The 17,357-nt window shown below is 45.6% G+C and overlaps 1 protein-coding gene across 1 annotated transcript in view; it reads right to left on the reverse strand.

The window, feature by feature from the left end:
- LOC134353180 (transmembrane 9 superfamily member 2-like) overlaps positions 1–17,357 on the reverse strand; it is a 97,519-nt gene that overhangs the window by 9,437 nt on the left and 70,725 nt on the right. The window contains exon 16 of the mRNA XM_063061173.1: positions 15,943–16,114. Coding sequence (XP_062917243.1) covers positions 15,943–16,114 — 172 coding nt within the window. The remainder of the gene's footprint in view (positions 1–15,942; positions 16,115–17,357) is intronic.

Below are 17,357 nucleotides of genomic sequence, written 5' to 3' on the forward strand. Positions count from 1 at the left end.
GTTACCAGCACACACAATGTATTCACTTGCTGGAAGACCCCACTTCCTGGGATGAATGACATTTTCTCACCTACCTGACATGTACTGAACTCATCTCCAAGCTTACCAGTCACAAGTCACCAAAGTGGAGCAAATTTCTACAGGTATACCGTGGAGAGCATTCTAACTGGTTGCATCACCGTCTAGTATGGAGGGGCCACTGCACAGGTAAGCAAAAAGCCTCAGAGGGTTGTAAACTCAGCCATAGAACCATAGAAACTGCAGCACAGAAACAGGCCCTTTGGCCCTTCTCGGCTGTGCTGAACCATTTTCTGCCTAGTCCCACTGACCTGCACACGGACCATATCCCTCCATACACCTCTTATCCATGTATCTGTCCAATTTATTCTTAAATGTTAAAAAAGAAACCGCATTTACCACCTCGTCTGGCAGCTCATTCCATACTCCCACCACTCTCTGTGTGAAGAAGCCCCCCCTAATGTTCCCTTTAATGTTCCCAGCCAGTTCCATTGTGGGCACAACCCTCCCCACCATACAGGACATCTTCAAACAGCAATGCCTCAAGAAAGTGGTATCCATCACCCAGGACATATCCTCTTCTAATTGCTACCATCAGAAGGTACAGGAGCCTGAAGACACAGTCAATGTCTCAGGAATAGCCTCCTCCTCTCCACCATCAGATTTCTAAACAGTCCTCGTTATGAACACTAGCTCACTATTTTTGCTCTTTTTTGTTTGCAATATATATATTGCTTATTGTAATTTATAGAATTTAGAAACATAGAAAAGCTACAACACAATACAGGCCCTTTGGCTCACAAAACTGTGCCGAACATGTCCTTACCATAGAAATTACCTAGTGTTACCCATAGCCCTCTATTTCACTGAGCTCCATGTACCTATCCAGGACTCTCTCGAAAGACCCTATCGTATCCGCCTCCACCACCGTTGCCAGCAGCCCATTTCACCCACTCACCACTCTCTGCGTAAAAAAATTACCCCTGACATCTCCTCTGTACCTATTTCCAAGCACCTTAAAACTGTGCCCTTTCGTGTTAGCCATTTCAGCTCTGGGAAAAAGCCTCTGACTATCCACACGATCAATGCGTCTCATTATGTTATACACCTCTATCAGGTCACCTCTTATCCTCCATCACTCCAAGGAGAAAAGGCTGAGTTCACTCAACCTATTCATAAGGCATGCTCCCCAATCCAGGCAACATCCTTGTAGATCTCCTCTGCAGCCTTTCTATGGTTTCCACATCCTTCCTGTGGTGAGGTGACCAGAACTGAGCACACCTTATGTATTGAACTATACTGATGTCACACAACAACAAATTTCATGACATGCTACGTCAGTCAGTGATAACCCGGATTCTGATTCAGTAGGATCTGGGGGATACCTGCCACATTCAGCTCACACTACTGGGTCAGCATCACCCTGTCCTTCAGCGGTCCCAATCCTACTTTCCTCCCTACCCACATTATCAATATCCCCCACCCTCCCCTCAATAAACATCCTTCAGTGATCCCAATCCTATCTACCTACCCACATTCATCAGTATCTTCAGTAGCTCCCCAACCCTGTTAAGCATCTTTCAGAGGTCCCAATCCTACCTTCTTTCCCACATTCATCATCTTCAGCACTTCCCACCCCCTAATAAAAAAACTTCAGTGGTCACAATCCTATCCTACTTCCTGCCCACATTCAGCAATAGTTTCAGCACACCCTACCCCCCGGTTCCAATCTGTGCCTTGTAAGGCATGAAAATGGCCGACACAGGCCTCTCATGGTCTGAGTCGACGTTCCCCCCCCACCACCCCCGGTTAAACATCTTGGTCAAAGCTGTGATCTTTTGGAACAAGACATCACCTAAAGCATGACACAGCAACTTCTGCAGAAAGGTTTAGCATCACCCAGTTCACCTCAAGCCGTGGCACAGAAAGCAGAGCACACTGAGCTTTCTCAACAGGCTCTCGGTCAATGACCTGCTTAAAAACTGTAGCCTACAATCCAAGTTGCAGCACTGAAACTGAGTGACTTTAGATGAGTGACTTACACACAGCTCTTGTCTGTCGTAATGAATGCTTGCTTGTGAGATTGCTGCAGTGGAACCAACTGCCCACTGCACAGCAATTTACTGCACCCACAATACAGAACCTCTATGACTCAACCAGCTCTCTGGAATTACACGCAGGCCAGACTGGAGAGGGACTGGGGAATGGCTAGGCCACGGACAGATGGAATCAGTTACAAAGAGATTGCCCACATAATTATTTCTTCTGCCATTGGCTGCATGAAAACTACTGAATCAGCTGACATTGAGATGCTTTTATTTCACCGTATCTGGCTAGTTTAAAGAGGCATAAATTCAGGAATAACATCAACACATAAACACAAGAGATTCTGCAGATGCTGGAAATCCACAGCAAAACACACCAATCCAGATCTGTTCTTTGCAAAAACTAACAGAAAAAAGGAAAACTCTGTTAGCAAATTTATTAGAGTGCTTTTGAGAACATGCCCAAGGATAAAGGTTAGCTTTATTTGTCATATGTACATTGAAAAATGGTGAATATCATTGTTTGCATCAACAACCACAGTCTGAGCATGTACTGGGAGCAGCCCACAAGTGCCTTCATGCTTCCAACACCAACATAGTGTGCCCACAAATTAGTGACCTTAATCGGTACGTCTTTGGAATGTGGAGGAGACCAGTGCATCTGTAGGAAACACATGCAGTCAAGGGAAGAACGTACAAACTCCTTACAGACAGATAGGAATTAAAACCTGAATCGGTGATTGCTGACACTGTGTTAACATTACACTAACCACTACTGACAGAAGGGACAAAGGCGGGTTACTAGCTCCCGAAAACCAGTCGCTTTGGGCAGATGGGGCTCGTCAGCCGGTGTTGGCAGAGAAGAAAACTCTAATGTGAAACCTCTGCTGCCTTGCCCGCTTATGGAGAAGGTTTCAGGAGTAAACCCAAAGGGAAAAATCTGGAGCTGGAGTCCCTAAGGCAGTCCTACATTGAGTTCAATGCTGACTGGCAACTCCTGCGATGCTGCTGGTGCCAAACCGTATCGACCTCTGCCGTTCCTTTGTGTTCATTAGATGTGTGGAGAGGGGGAGCTTACTACACAGGCAACAGCTTGCTCTCCATATCGTTCTGCCCAGGCTTGCGTATCTGGACAGCTAGGATGCAATATTCACGGTTAACTCTGACCGACAGAGTCCCACACCTCACCAACCAAACTTCAAGGTAAAAGGGGAGACAAGAAGACGACTGCATTTAGATTTCCAAAAGGATGTGAAAGAAAAGCTTGTCAGTCCCTACACAAAAACTGAAGGAAACAAATACTACAGAACAGACACAGCAGTCCTCTTCAGTTCAGCAAAGAATAGTTTGTGAAGTATCACAAGGTTCAGCGCTGAACTCAAGCCATTTACAATTTATGCCAATCATGCAGACAAAGGCATCTTGTCTACAACACCCAAAATATGAAATATTAGTGCTCAGAAAGAGCTGGTCGAAGAGACGATTATAGCAAATAATCAGGAGGCCAACAGCCTTTACTGCAAGGACCAAGAGCCTCCCAAATTCCCTCAGGATCAATAAAGTATATATATCTCTCTATCTATCCATCTCACCCATTCAGAATCACAATCAGCATCAGGTTTAATATCAACAGCATACATCATGAAATTTATTTTTTTGTGGCAGCAGTATTCTGCAATACATAATACATATTCTGCAATACATTCTGCATACAATGCAAAGAGAACCAATTTCCCCCGGGATCAATAAAGTATGATTATGACTACATAATAAAATAAACTATAAATTACAATAAATATATATAAATTAAATAAGTAGCACAAATTATCTTTGAGGTAAATAGATTGTTGAAGTTTAGGAGAAATATCATCATCATCATCATCATCATCATGGCTTGGCTTCGCGAATGAAGATTTAGGAAGGGGTTGCCCACGTCTGCTGCAGGCTCGCTGGTGGTTGACGAGGCCAGTACGGGACAGGCAGGCCCGGCCACAGCGGCTGCAAGGGAAATTCTGTTCTGGGTTTGGTGCTGCCGTGTCACGGTTCTTCCTCCTTCTCCTTTTGTCCTCAATGCCAGCCCTGCGTGCGTTCTCGAAGGAGGAGACAGACTGGTGAATGGTGTGTCGCCGGGCCTCGCGATCGGAGGCTAGATTAGACCACTGGCAATGGTCAATGTAGTCATAGTCATACTTTATTGATCCTGGGGGAAATTGGTTTTCGTTACAATTGCACCATAAATAATAAATAGTAATAGAAATAGTAATACTACTATTAGTAAATAGTAATAGTCACGGAAATAATAAATAGTAATAGAAAAATAGTAATAAGTAGTTAAATAGTAATATGCAAATTATGCCAATAAATTATGAAATAAATCCTGGACCAGCCTATTGGCTCAGGGTGTCTGACCCTCCAAGGGAGGAGTTGTAAAGTTTGATGGCCACAGGCAGGAATGACTTCCTATGACGCTCTGTGCTGCATCTCGGTGGAATGAGTCTCTGGCTAAATGTACTCCTGTGCCCACCCAGTACATTATGTAGTGGATGGGAGACATTGTCCAAGATGGCATGCAACTTAGACAGCATCCCCTTTTCAGACACCACCGTCAGAGAGTCCAGTTTCATCCCCACAATATCACTGGCCTTACGAATGAGTTTGTTGATTCTGTTGGTGTCTGCCACCCTCAGCCTGCTGACCCAGCACACAACAGCAAACATGATAGCACTGGCCACCACAGACTCGTAGAACATCCTCAGCATTGTCCGGCAGATGTTAAAGGACCTCAGTCTCCTCAGGAAATAGAGACGGCTCTGACCCTTCTTGTAGACAGCCTCAGAGTTCTTAGACCAGTCCAGTTTATTGACAAGCACCAAGGAATTTCTTCAGAGAGTCCTTGCACCTCTCCTTCGGTGCCCCTCTGTCACGGTGGCCAGTGGAGAGTTCGCCATACAGCACAATCTTGGGCAGGTGATGATCCTCCAACCTGGAGACGTGCCCTGCCCAGCACAGCTGCGTCTTCAACAGCATGGCCTCGATGCTGGTGATCTCCGCCTGTTCGAGGACTTCGATGTTGGTGACGAAGTCACTCCAGTCGATGTTGAGGATGGTGCGGAGGCAGCACTGATGGAAACGCTCAATGAGTCGTAGATGGTGACGGTAGGTGACCCACAACTCAGAGCCGTACAGGAGGGTGGTCAGTACAACGGCTCTGTTCACGCTGATCTTTGTGCCTTTCTTCAAATGCTTGTTGTTCCAGACTCTTTTGTACAGCCTGCCAAATGCGCTATTTGCCTTTGCCAGTCTGTTGTCAATCTCTTTGTTGATCTTGGCATCTGACAAGTTGGTGTGCCCCAGGTAGCTGAACTGGTGGACTGCCTACAGCTCTACCTTACCAATGGTGATGCCGGGAGGGTGGTAATCTTCCTGAGATGCGGCCTGATGGAGAACTTCTGTCTTCTTCAAGCTGAATTCCAGTCCGAAGAGCTCTGCAGCCTCTGCGAAGCAGGATATTATACGCTGCAGGGCAGTCTCTGTGTGGGCAACAAAGGCAGCATCATCGGCAAAGGGTAGCTCTCGGATGAGCTGTTCCAACGTCTTGGTGTGGGACTGTAGTCGCCTCAGGTTGAACAAGCTGCCATCGGTGCGGTATCGGATGTAGACACTGTCCTCGTCATCAAGGTCTTCTGTGGCCCTTTCGAGCATCATGCTGAAGAAGATGGTGAAGAGAGTCAGCGCGAGGACGCAGCCTTGCTTTACTCTGTTGCCTATCGGGAAGGGTTCTGAGAGGTGTTGTTGTGTCTGACTTGGCCACTCTGATCTTCATGTAGCTGGATGACCATGCTGTGGAACTTTGGGGGGCATCCCAGTCGTTCCATGATTTGCCACAGACCTTCCCTGCTCACAGTGTTGAACGCTTTGATATGGTCAACAAACGTCACGTACAATCCCTTGTTCTGTTCCCTACATTTTTCTTGGAGCTGCCCGAGAACAAATACCATGTCGGTGGTGCTCTAGTTGGTTCTGAAACCACACTCGTTCTCTGGGAAGTGTTCTTCTGCAATGATGGGCACCAATCTGTTCAGGAGTATTCTTGCAAGGATTTTTCCTGCAATAGAGAGAAGAGTTATCCCCCGGTAGTTGGAGCAGTCGGACTTTTCCCCCTTGTTCTTATACAGGGCGATGATGACTGCGTTATGGAGGTCCTGTGGTAGTTTACCTTGCTCCCAGCAGCAGACAAAGAACTCGTGGAGCTTGGTGTGTAATGCTGGGCCCCCATGTTTCCAAATCTCAGGTGGGATTCCATCAACTCCCACTGCCTTGCCACTTTTCAGCTGCTCTATGGCCTTGACCGTCTCTTCTATGGTTGGAATCTTGTCCAGTTCTGTTTTCTCTGGCTGTTGTGGATGCCATGAATTGCTGAGCCTTGGACCATGCGGTTGGCGCTGAAGAGAGTCTGGAAATGTTCCAACCACCGGTTCAGGATGGACGCCTTGTCTGTGAAGAGCACCTGACCGTCTGCACTGCGCAAGGGACTCTGGACCTGGTGCGAAGGTTCCATACACCGCTCTCAGGGCTTCATAAAACCCTCTGTAGTCACCGGTGTCTGCGTAAAGCTGAGTTCGCTTTGCGAGGTTGGTCCATCACACATTCTGAATCTCTCGAAACGCGCTGGAGGTTGCTGCATACAAAGTGGAAGGCTGCTTTCTTATCAGGACAAGACGGCTGAGCAGGGTGCACCTGGTTGGCGGATCTCTTCATCACCAGCAATTCTTTGAAAACAACCAGGAGATCATCGAACCAGTCCTTGCTCTTCTTTGTGGAAAACCCTAGGACTTCTTCAGAGGTTTGCAGGATGATGGTTTTTGGGTGTTCCCAAAGCAGCTCTGGAGAGGAGTCTGTAGGGAAACTGGGATCCTGAAACCTCGACTGAAGATTCGTCTGAAAGTCAGCTTTCACTTCAGCTGACTGGAGGTTGCCAACCTGCAACTTCTTCCTTGGAGTGCCTCCTCTCTTTGGCTTGAGTTTGAAATGGAGACTAAGTTTGCAGCGGACAAGCCGATGGTCCGTATGACACTCTGCGCTGGACATCACTCGGGTTGAGTAAGACGTCCCGAAGGTCTCTCTGGCACACCAAGATGCAGTCCATGAGGTGCCAATGCTTGGACAGAGGATGCATTCAGGTTGTCTTCAGACTGTCTTTCTGCTGGAAAATGGTGTTAGTGATGGTGAGTTGCTGCTCCACGCAAAACTCTAACAGAAGGCGCCCGTTGTCGTTGCAGTTTCCAACACCATGTTTGCCAAGTACTCCTTTCCAGGCTTCTGAATCTTGGCCTACTCTGACACTGAAGTCGCCAAGGATGAAGACCTTGATGTCGACAGGGGCATTCCGTACGAGGTCGGGCAGGTCAGTGTAAAACTTATTCTTTTCTTCAGGATCCGCACGTACACGCTGAAGAGTGTGGCATGCTGCTTGGTTCGAAGTGGGAGGCACATGGAGATGATGCGGTCAGAGTGACCCATTGGCAATTTTTCAAGTTTGGAGGCAATGGAGCTCCTGACCATAAAGCCAATGCCAGAAAGGCGTCTCTCAGTCTCTGGCTTGCTTGACCAGTAAAGGGTGTGTCCTTCGGCCTGCGCAATGGTATCTTAGGTGGAGTGCAGTGTGCGCGGTACTGGCCCCACCCTTTACACCTGGGGTTCATCTGCTATAGCCTAGCAAGCTGGGGCGGTGACAGTGAAGTCCTCGGGTCGTAGGATTTACGTTGGAGTGTCCTTCTCCTAGGTGGTTGGCCTGACAAGGGCAACAAGCCCCACCTGCCCGGGTTTGGATTCAGAGTCGTCCTTTTCTTAGGCTGGCTGCCAACCAAGGCTAACCAGCCCAGCCTACCCATCAGCTATACCACCAGACACTCGGTCGTGCCATAACGTAGCAAGCTCGGTGGAAACAGGGGGCACCGACGAGAAGGTGTTGCTACGGGCGCAGTAATGTAGCAGAGGCCATTTACAGTGGCCTCCTGTCTAGCAGGCCAGACAGCGACCACATGGTGATCACTACACTGGGAAAGGGGAGGCAATGTATTGCGCGTTCACTTTCCCTGGGTGAGCGGGACGTCAGGCCCAGACCTACAGTCATACAAACTGGCCACAAAAGCAGAATGAAATATCAGATCAAACATGTTCCTGGTAAACATCAGTATGGGCTCGAGAGAAATGTGCCTTCCTCTTCTTACACCTTGCTTTCTAAAAGATCAGCATAATGGCTAGGAAGGTTGACACTGTTCCAGAAACCCATGCTCAAACCTAGTGCAGGTCTCTCAGTGCTGAAGCCCTGCGACCATTTGGGCCTTCCCGAGCGCTCCAGTGTCCTCCAGCAGGGTAAGTTACCATGATACAGGTGGAGAGTAATGAGGAACCGAGGTTTTATAAAGTATCGGTCATAGACTGCACTTGGAGTATTCTGAGTAGTTTTGGGCTGGCATTGGAGGCTCCAGGAGGTTCACAAAATTATCCCGGGAATGAAAGGGTTAAAGTATGAGAAGTGTATGATGGATCTAGGCCTATACTCACTGGAGTTTAAACGAATGTCATAGAAAAGTACAGCACATAAACAGTCCTTTTAGCCCTTACTGAAATCTTTTAAACTGCCTTGTCCCATCAACCTGCACCAGAGCCATAGCTCTCCAAACCCCGAACATCCATGCACCTATCCAACCTTCGCTTAAACGTTGAAATCCAGCTCACATGCCCTACTTGTGCTGGCAGCTTGTTGCACACTCTCATCACCCCTGAAGGGAGTTCTCATTGAAACTTATCAAATACTGAAAAGCCTTGATAGAGTGGATGTTTCCTATAGTGGGCAAGTCCAGGAACAGAGGGAGAAGATGTCCCTTTACAGCAGAGATGAGGAGGAATTTTGTTAGCAGAGAGTGGTGAATCTTTGGAATTTATTACCACAGACAGCTGTGAAGACCGAGCAATTGAATATATTTAAAGCTGAGGCTGTTAGCTTCTTGACTAGTAAGGGTGTCAAAGGAAGACGACAGAAGAATGGGATAATAACCCCGCTGTGATGGGATAGCAGAGCAGACTTGATGGGCCAAGTGGCCTAGTTCTGCTCCAGTATCTTATGAGAAAGAACAGGTGGGGGAATGAACACAAGAACGCACAGATGCAAGGAAACAAATGTCATATGTGGAAAAACACATAGCAGAGTGTACCCATACATTTACTTTTAAAACAGGCTCTCAATGCGGCCATATTGACAATGACCAACCCGCACACCACTGAGGTGGGAGAAACAATTAGCCCCTTCAGAAGTGAATTGTTCAAGCCTGATGTAAATTTCATTGCATTTCCTTTCATAAAGATTAATGACGTTAAGTTTGGAGCATGTGCGTGTCTCTGTCCCTCAGAGTCTCCCTGTATATATTTAACTGAGTGCTTCATTAAGACTTTCATTAAACACAGAAGCAGTGTCAATGTCAGAGCCCAATTATAATTGTCCTATTACACACTGAATGCTATTTCAGGATCAGTCACTTCAATCTCACTTCTTAATTTGAAAGATAACCATTTAATCAAATGCCAAGCTTGGTGGAATTGATTCAACAGTTGACTTTGGAACAGTTGTATATATGTTGGCTTGCAATCTGAGCCAATAAAAATCTGACTGTTGCCACTAATTTTAAGGCTGCTGAATCCAGAGAAGGATATCACCCTCTGATGTCTAGGTTAATGATTTCATGAAGTACATAAGAACATTAAGAAATAGGAGCAGGAGTTGGCCATCTGGCCCGTCGAGCCTGCTCCGCCATTCAATAAGATCATGGCTGATTTGGCCATGGACTCATCTCCATCTACCTGCCTTTTCCCTATAACCTTTAATTCCCCTACTATGCAAAAATCATTCCAACCTTGACTTAAATATATTTACTGAGGTAGCCTCCACTGCTTCATTAGGCAGAGAATTCCACAGATTCATCACTCTCTGGGAAAAACAGTTCCTCCTCATCTCTGTCCTAAATCTACTTTCCCGCCTCTATCTTATCAATCCCTTTCACAATTTTATGTTTCTACAAGATCTCCTTTCACTCTTCTGAATTCCAGCGAGTACAATCCCAGGCGTCTCAATCTCTCCTCATAGTCGAACCCCCTCATCTCTGGAATCAAGCTGGTGAACCTCCTCTGCACTGCCTCCAAAGCCAGTATATCCTTCCTCAAGTAAGGAGACCAGAACTGCACGCAGTATTTCAGGTGCGTTCTTACCAGGGCCCTGTACAGTTACAGTATACCCTCTCTACTTTTCAATTCAATCCCTCTAGCAATGAAGGCCAACAATCCATTTGCCTTCTTGATAGCCTGCTGCACCTGCAAACCAACCTTTTGTGATTCATGCACAAGCACTGCCAAGTCTTTCTGCACAGCAGCATGTCGCATTTTTTACCATTTAAGTAATAATCTGCTTTCATTTTTTCCTTCCAAAGAGGATGGCTTCACATTAGCAACATAGTACTCCATCTGCCAGACCTTTGCCCACTCACTTAACCTATCTATATATCTCTGCAGTCTTTCTGTATCTTCTGCACAATTTCCACTCCACTCAACTTAGTATCATCAAAACCTTAAGATACACGACACTTGGTCCCCTCTTCCATCCATTAATGTATGCTGTAAACAGTGTGGCGACATAAAGATCCTAGCCAGAGGCTCAGCAATCTCTTCCCTCGCCTCGTGGAGCAGCCTGGGGAATATTCCATCAGGCCCCGGGGACTTATCTGTCCTAATGTATTTTACCAACTCCCATACCTCCTCTCCCTTAATATCAACATGCTCCAGAACATCAACCTCACTCATATTGTACTCACTGTCATAAAGTTCCCTCTCATTGGTGAATACTGAAGAGAAGTATTCATTGAGGACCTCGCTCACTTCCACAGCCTCCAGGCACATCTTCCCACCTTTATCTCTAATCAGTCCTACCTTCACTCCTGTCACCCTTTTGTTCTTCACATAATTGAAGAATGCCTTGGGGTTTTCCTTTATCCTACTCGCCAAGGCCTTCTCATGCCCACTTCTTGCTCTTCTCAGCCCCTTCTTAAGCTCCTTTCTTGCTTCCCTATATTCCTCAATAGACCCATCTGACCCTTGCTTCCTAAACCTCATGTATGCTGCCTTCTTCCACCTGACTAGATTTTCCACCTCACTTGTCACCCATGGTTCCTTCATCCTACTATTCTTTATCTTCCTCACCGGGACAAATTTATCCCTAACATCCTGCAAGAGATCCCCAAACATCAACCACATGTACATAGTACATTTCCCTGCAAGAACATCATCCCAATTCACACCCGCAAGTTCTAGCCTTATAGCCTCATAATTTGCCCTTCCCCAATTAAAAATTTTCCTGTCCTCTCTGATTCTATCCTTTTCCATGATAATGCTAAAGGCCAGGGAGCAGTGGTCACTGTCCCCCAGGTGCTCACCCACTGAGAGATCTGTGACCTGACCCGGTTCGTTACCTAATACTAGATGTAGTATGGCATTCCCCCTAGTCAGTCTGTCAACATACTGTGACAGAAATCCATCCTGGACACATTTAACAAACTCTGCCCCGCCTAAACCCTTGGAACTAATCAGGTGCCAATCAATATTAGTGAAGTTAAAGTCACCCATGATAACAACCCTGTTATTTTTGCACCTTTCCAAAATCTGCCTCCCAATCCGCTCCTCGGTATCTCTGTTGCTACCAGGGGGCCTATAGCGTACTCCCAATAGAGTAACTGCTCCCTTCCTGTTCCTGACTTCTACCCATACTAACTCAAAAGAGGATCCTGCTACATTACCCACCCTTTCGGTAGCTGTAATAATATCCCTGACCAGTAATGCCACCCCCCTCCCCTTTTCCCCCCTCTCTATCCATAGAAACCATAGAAACTACAGCACAGAAACAGGCCTTTTGGCCCTTCTTGGCTGTGCCGAACCATTTTCTGCCTAGTCCCACTGACCTGCACACGGACCATATCCCTCCATACACCTCCCATCCATGTATCTGTCCAATTTATTCTTAAATGTTAAAAAAGAACCCGCATTTACCACCTCGTCTGGCAGCTCATTCCATAGTCCCACCACTCTCTGTGTGAAGAAGCCCCCACCTAACGTTCCCTTTAAACTTTTCCCCCCTCACCCTAAACCCATGTCCTCTGGTTTTTTTCTCCCCTTGCCTCAATGGAAAAAGCCTGCTTGCATTCACTCTATCTATACCCATCATAATTTTATATACCTCTATCAAATCTCCCCTCATTCTTCTACGCTCCAGGGAATAAAGTCCTAACCTTTCCAACCTTTCTCTATAACTGAGTTTCTCAAGTCCCGGCAACATCCTTGTAAACCTTCTCTGCACTCTTTCAACCTTATTTATATCCTTCCTGTAATTTGGTGACCAAAACTGAACACAATACTCCAGATTCGGCCTCACCAATGCCTTATACAACCTCATCATAACATTCCAGCTCTTATACTCAATACTTCGATTAATAACAGTTTGAGGATAGAGGGGAAGTCTTTTAGGACCGAGATTAGGAAAGACTTCTTCACACAGAGAGTGGTGAATCTGTGGAATTCTCTGCCACAGGAAACAGTTGAGGCCAGTTCATTGGCTATATTTAAGAGGGAGTTAGATATGGCCCTTGTGGCTACGGGGGTCAGGGGGTATGGAGGGAAGGCTGGGGTGGGGTTCTGAGTTGGATGATCAGCCATGATCATAATAAATGGCGGTGCAGGCTCGAAGGGCCGAATGGCCTACTCCTGCACTTATTTTCTATGTTTCTATAAAGGCCAATGTACCAAAAGCTCTCTTTACGACTGTTTCCCTCTGTTCCACTGCACTCCTCAGTGCCTTACCATTAACCCTGTATGTTCTACGTTGGTTTGTCCTTCCAACGTGCAATACCTCACACTTGTCAGTATTAAACTCCATCTGCCATTTTTCAGCCCATTTTTCCAGCTGGTCCAAGTCCCTCTGCAGGCTCTGAAAACCTTCCTCACTGTCTACTACACCTCCAATCTTTGTATCATCAGCAAACTTGCTGATCCAATTTACCACATTATCATCCAGATCATTGATATAGATGACAAATAACAATGAACCCAGCACTGATCCCTGTGGCACACCACTAGTCACAGGCCTCCACTCAGAGAAGCAATTCTCTACCACCGCTCTCTGGCTTCTTCCATCGAGCCAATGTCTAATCCAATTTACCACCTCTCCATGTATACCTAGCGACTGAATTTTCCTAACTAACCTCCCATGTGGGACCTTGTCAAAGGCCTTACTGAAGTCCACATAGACAATATCCACTGCCTTCCCTTCATCCACTTTCCTGGTAACCTCCTCGAAAAACTCCAACAGATTGGTCAAACATGACCTACCACGCACAAAGCCATGTTGACTCTCCCTAATAAGCCCCTGTCTATCCAAATGCTTGGAGATTCTGTCTCTTAGTACTCCCTCCAATAATTTACCTACTACTGACGTTAAACTCACCAGCCTATAATTTCCCGGATTACTTTTCGATCCTTTTTTAAACAACAGAACAACATGAGCCACTCTCCAATCCTCCGGCACTTCACCCGTAGACAGCGACATTTTAAATATTTCTGCCAGGGCCCCTGCAATTTCAACACTAGTCTCCTTCAAGGTCCGAGGGAACACTGTCAGGTCCCGGGGATTTATCCACTTTAATTTTCCTCAAGACAGCAAGCATCTCCTCCTTTTCAATCTGTACAGATTCCATGGTCTCACTACTTGATTCCCTCAATTCCATAGATTTCATGCCAGCTTCCTTAGTAAATACAGACGCAAAAAACCTATTTAAGATCTCCCCCATTTCCTTTGGTTCCGCACAAAGCCGACCACTCTGATCTTCAAGAGGAGCAATTTTATCCCTTACAATCCTTTTGCTCTTAATATACTTGTAAAAGCTCTTTGGATTATCCTTCACTTTGACTGCCAAGGCAACCTCATGTCTTCTTTTAGCCCTCCTGATTTCTTTCTTAAGTATTTTCTGGCACTTCTTATACTCCTCAAGCACCTGATTTACCCCCTGTTTCCTATACATTTCATACAACTCCCTCTTCTTCTTCATCAGAGTTGCAATATCCCTTGAGAACCAAGGTTCCTTATTCCTATTCAATTTGCCTTTAATCCTGACAGGAACATACAAACTCTGCACTTTCAGGGGAAGAGATTGCATCCCCCTTGCAAATTAGTTTAAACCCTCCCGAACCATGCTAGCAAACCTACCTGCAAGGATATTGCTCCCCCTCGAGTTCAGGTGCAACCCATCCAATCTGTACAGGTCCCACCTTCCCCAGAAGAGATCCTAATGATCCAAAAATCTAAAACCCTGCCCCCTGCACCAACTCCTCAGCCATGCATTCAACTGCCATCTCCTCCAATTCTTACCATTACTATCACGTAGCACTGGCAGCAATCCTGAGAACGCCACCCTTGAGGTCCTGTTCTTCAGCCTTCTGCCTAGTTCCCGAAACTCTCACTTCAGGACCTCATCCCTCTTCCTGCCTATGTCATTGGTGCCAACATGTATCACGACTTCTGGTTGCTTTTCCTCTCATACCAGGATGTACCTGCCTGATAGCTTCATATTTCCCCTTACTCCAATTAAACACTTTCCTAAGTTGTCTGTTCCTATCCCTCTCCAATGCTATGGTAAAGGAGATAGAATTGTGATCACTATCTCCAAATTGCTCTCAGTGAGAGACCTGACACCTGACCAGGTCCATTTCCCAATAGCAGATCAAGTATAGCCTCTCCTCTTATAGGCTTATCTACATATTGTGTCAGGAAACCTTCCTGTACACACTTAACAAACTCCACCCCATCTAAGCCTCTTGTTCTAGGGACATGCCAATCAATATTTGGGAAATTAAAATCTCCCACCACGGCACCCCTGTTATTATTACACCTTTCCAGAATCTGTCTCCCTATCTGCTCCTCGATGCCCCTGTTACTATTGGGTGGTCTTTATATAGAAAAACACCCAGTAGAGTTATTGACCCCTTCCTGTTTCTAACTTCCACAGAGACTCAGTAGACAACCCCTCCTTGACTTCCTCTTTTTCTACAGCCGTGACACTATCTCTGATCAGCATTGTCACGCCCCCACCTTTTTTGCCTCTCTCCCTGTTCTTTCTGAAACATCTAAAGCCTGGCACTTGAAGTAACCATTCCTGCCCCTGAGCCATCCAAGTTTCTATAATGGCCACAACATCTTAGCTCCAAGTACTGATCCACACTCTAAACTCATCCGCTTTGTTCATGATGCTTCTTGCATTAAAACAGACACATTTCAAACCATCATTCTGAGCGCATACCTTCTCTATTACCTGCCTATTCTCCCTCTCACACTGTCTCCAAGCTTTCTCTATTTGTGAACCAACAGCCGCTTCCTCCATTTCTTCAATTCAGTTTCCCACTCCCCAGCAATTCTACTTTAAACTCTTCCCAATCGCCTTAGCAAACCTCCCTGCCAGGATATTGATCCCCCGGGACTCAAGAGCAACCCGTCCTTTTTGTATAGGTCACGCCTGCCCCAAAAGAGGTCCCAATGATCCAGAATCTGAATCCCTGCCCCCTGCTCCAATCCCTCAGCCATACATTTATCCTCCACCTCACACTATTCCTATACTCACTGTCACGTGGCACAGGCAGTAATCCCGAGATTATAGTCCAGTACATCTGATTACTGATGCCATTCATGGGCTGCGTTTCTGAAAAACGTGTAATGCCCCTGCAGATAGTTCATTTTTTGTAAAAAGCAAATGATAATAGATGAAAACTATCACTACATATTTTATCTTACCTGTAAAGAGAAAGAAAATCAAGACCATGATGAGCGTGTAGCCAAAGTATAAAATCGTGCTCGCAGCCCCGGAAATTTGAAGTTTGGAGAAGAAGTAATGGACGGCATATATAAAGAAGTAAACAGCTGTAAAGCCACTGGTCAGGAACGACCTCCACCACCAGTGATAATCCTGCAAAAGAACACAATGCCATGGTATTGAAACACTAAAATAGTGTGTGTAGAATTATAAAATTAGAATTGATATCTTATGAGCATGATCAAATATTGAGATTTTCTACATAAAGCTGCAGTAATATATAGGACAGAGTTAGGAAGCAAGAAAGGGATGGTGGTTGGGGCCATGTTTGGTTGGTAATTGGTAATCAGATAACTGGAACAAAATGACGATTACAAAGCACAATCCACAATGACTACTTTCCTCATTTCTCAAGAAAGAATATGTGCCTGAGGGGATACAGCCCCACTGAAAGCTGGGACTGCCCAGAACTGACCAGGAGAAGGTGATGTTCAGTGGCAGAAAGTGCAAATTGTGTCAAACTAATCCTATACTATTGACCACACATGCACTATCCACAGTAGCCACCAGGTGGCAGACGCAATCAGAGTAGCAGACCTACTCACTTAATATTCACATCTGACCAAATGCAGTTGTTATCCGTCCAACAACTCTCTCTTTTGTCATCCAAGGAGCTATTTCTCCATTACTCTAAATACTACCTAATGCAAAGCTTGTTTTTTAAAAAGTCCGAGTTATCATGTAGTGAGTCTTGATTTTGTTTTCAAGTTTACACCATTCCATTATGCATTCTTTAAAAAAAGGTTAAATCCTAATCAGGCTTCCTCAACTGACTACTATAACAAAAGTAAACTAACTGCTCTGCAGCCTGAAGAAATTATAAAGCAAATTGCCAATGGGTTTAAAAACTCCCCAACTGAACATGTTTTTGAATTAAATTACAAAGAGAAATCAAAACAGGCTGCATCTCACACCAGTTCAACAATGCAAGCAATAGTGCAAATGGGTTTAGGGTCTGAGTGTGTCATTAGACATCATTAATCCTGTATTTCAATATTGTGTTTGAGAGATTCCCATACCCATCAAAGTGATTTCTGTGTAAAACATGGAATGCCGAACAGCAGAGCACCATACAGGTTGTGGCAACCTTTTACCCTACTCCAAGACAATCTAACCCTTCCCTTCTGCATAGTCCAACACTCTTCTATCATCCATCTGCCTATCCAAGAGTCTCTTAAATGTCCCTAATGTAACTGCCTCTAAGACCAGCCTTAGCATGACCTACCACCCACCCACCACTCTCTGTGTTTAAAAAAAAATCTGTCTCTATACTTTCCTCCAATCACTTTAAAATTATGCCCCTTCACATTAGCCATCTTCAAGAATATAGAACAGG

The sequence above is a fragment of the Mobula hypostoma genome, chromosome 10, assembly GCF_963921235.1.
Source record: "Mobula hypostoma chromosome 10, sMobHyp1.1, whole genome shotgun sequence".
Taxonomy (NCBI): domain Eukaryota; kingdom Metazoa; phylum Chordata; class Chondrichthyes; order Myliobatiformes; family Myliobatidae; genus Mobula; species Mobula hypostoma.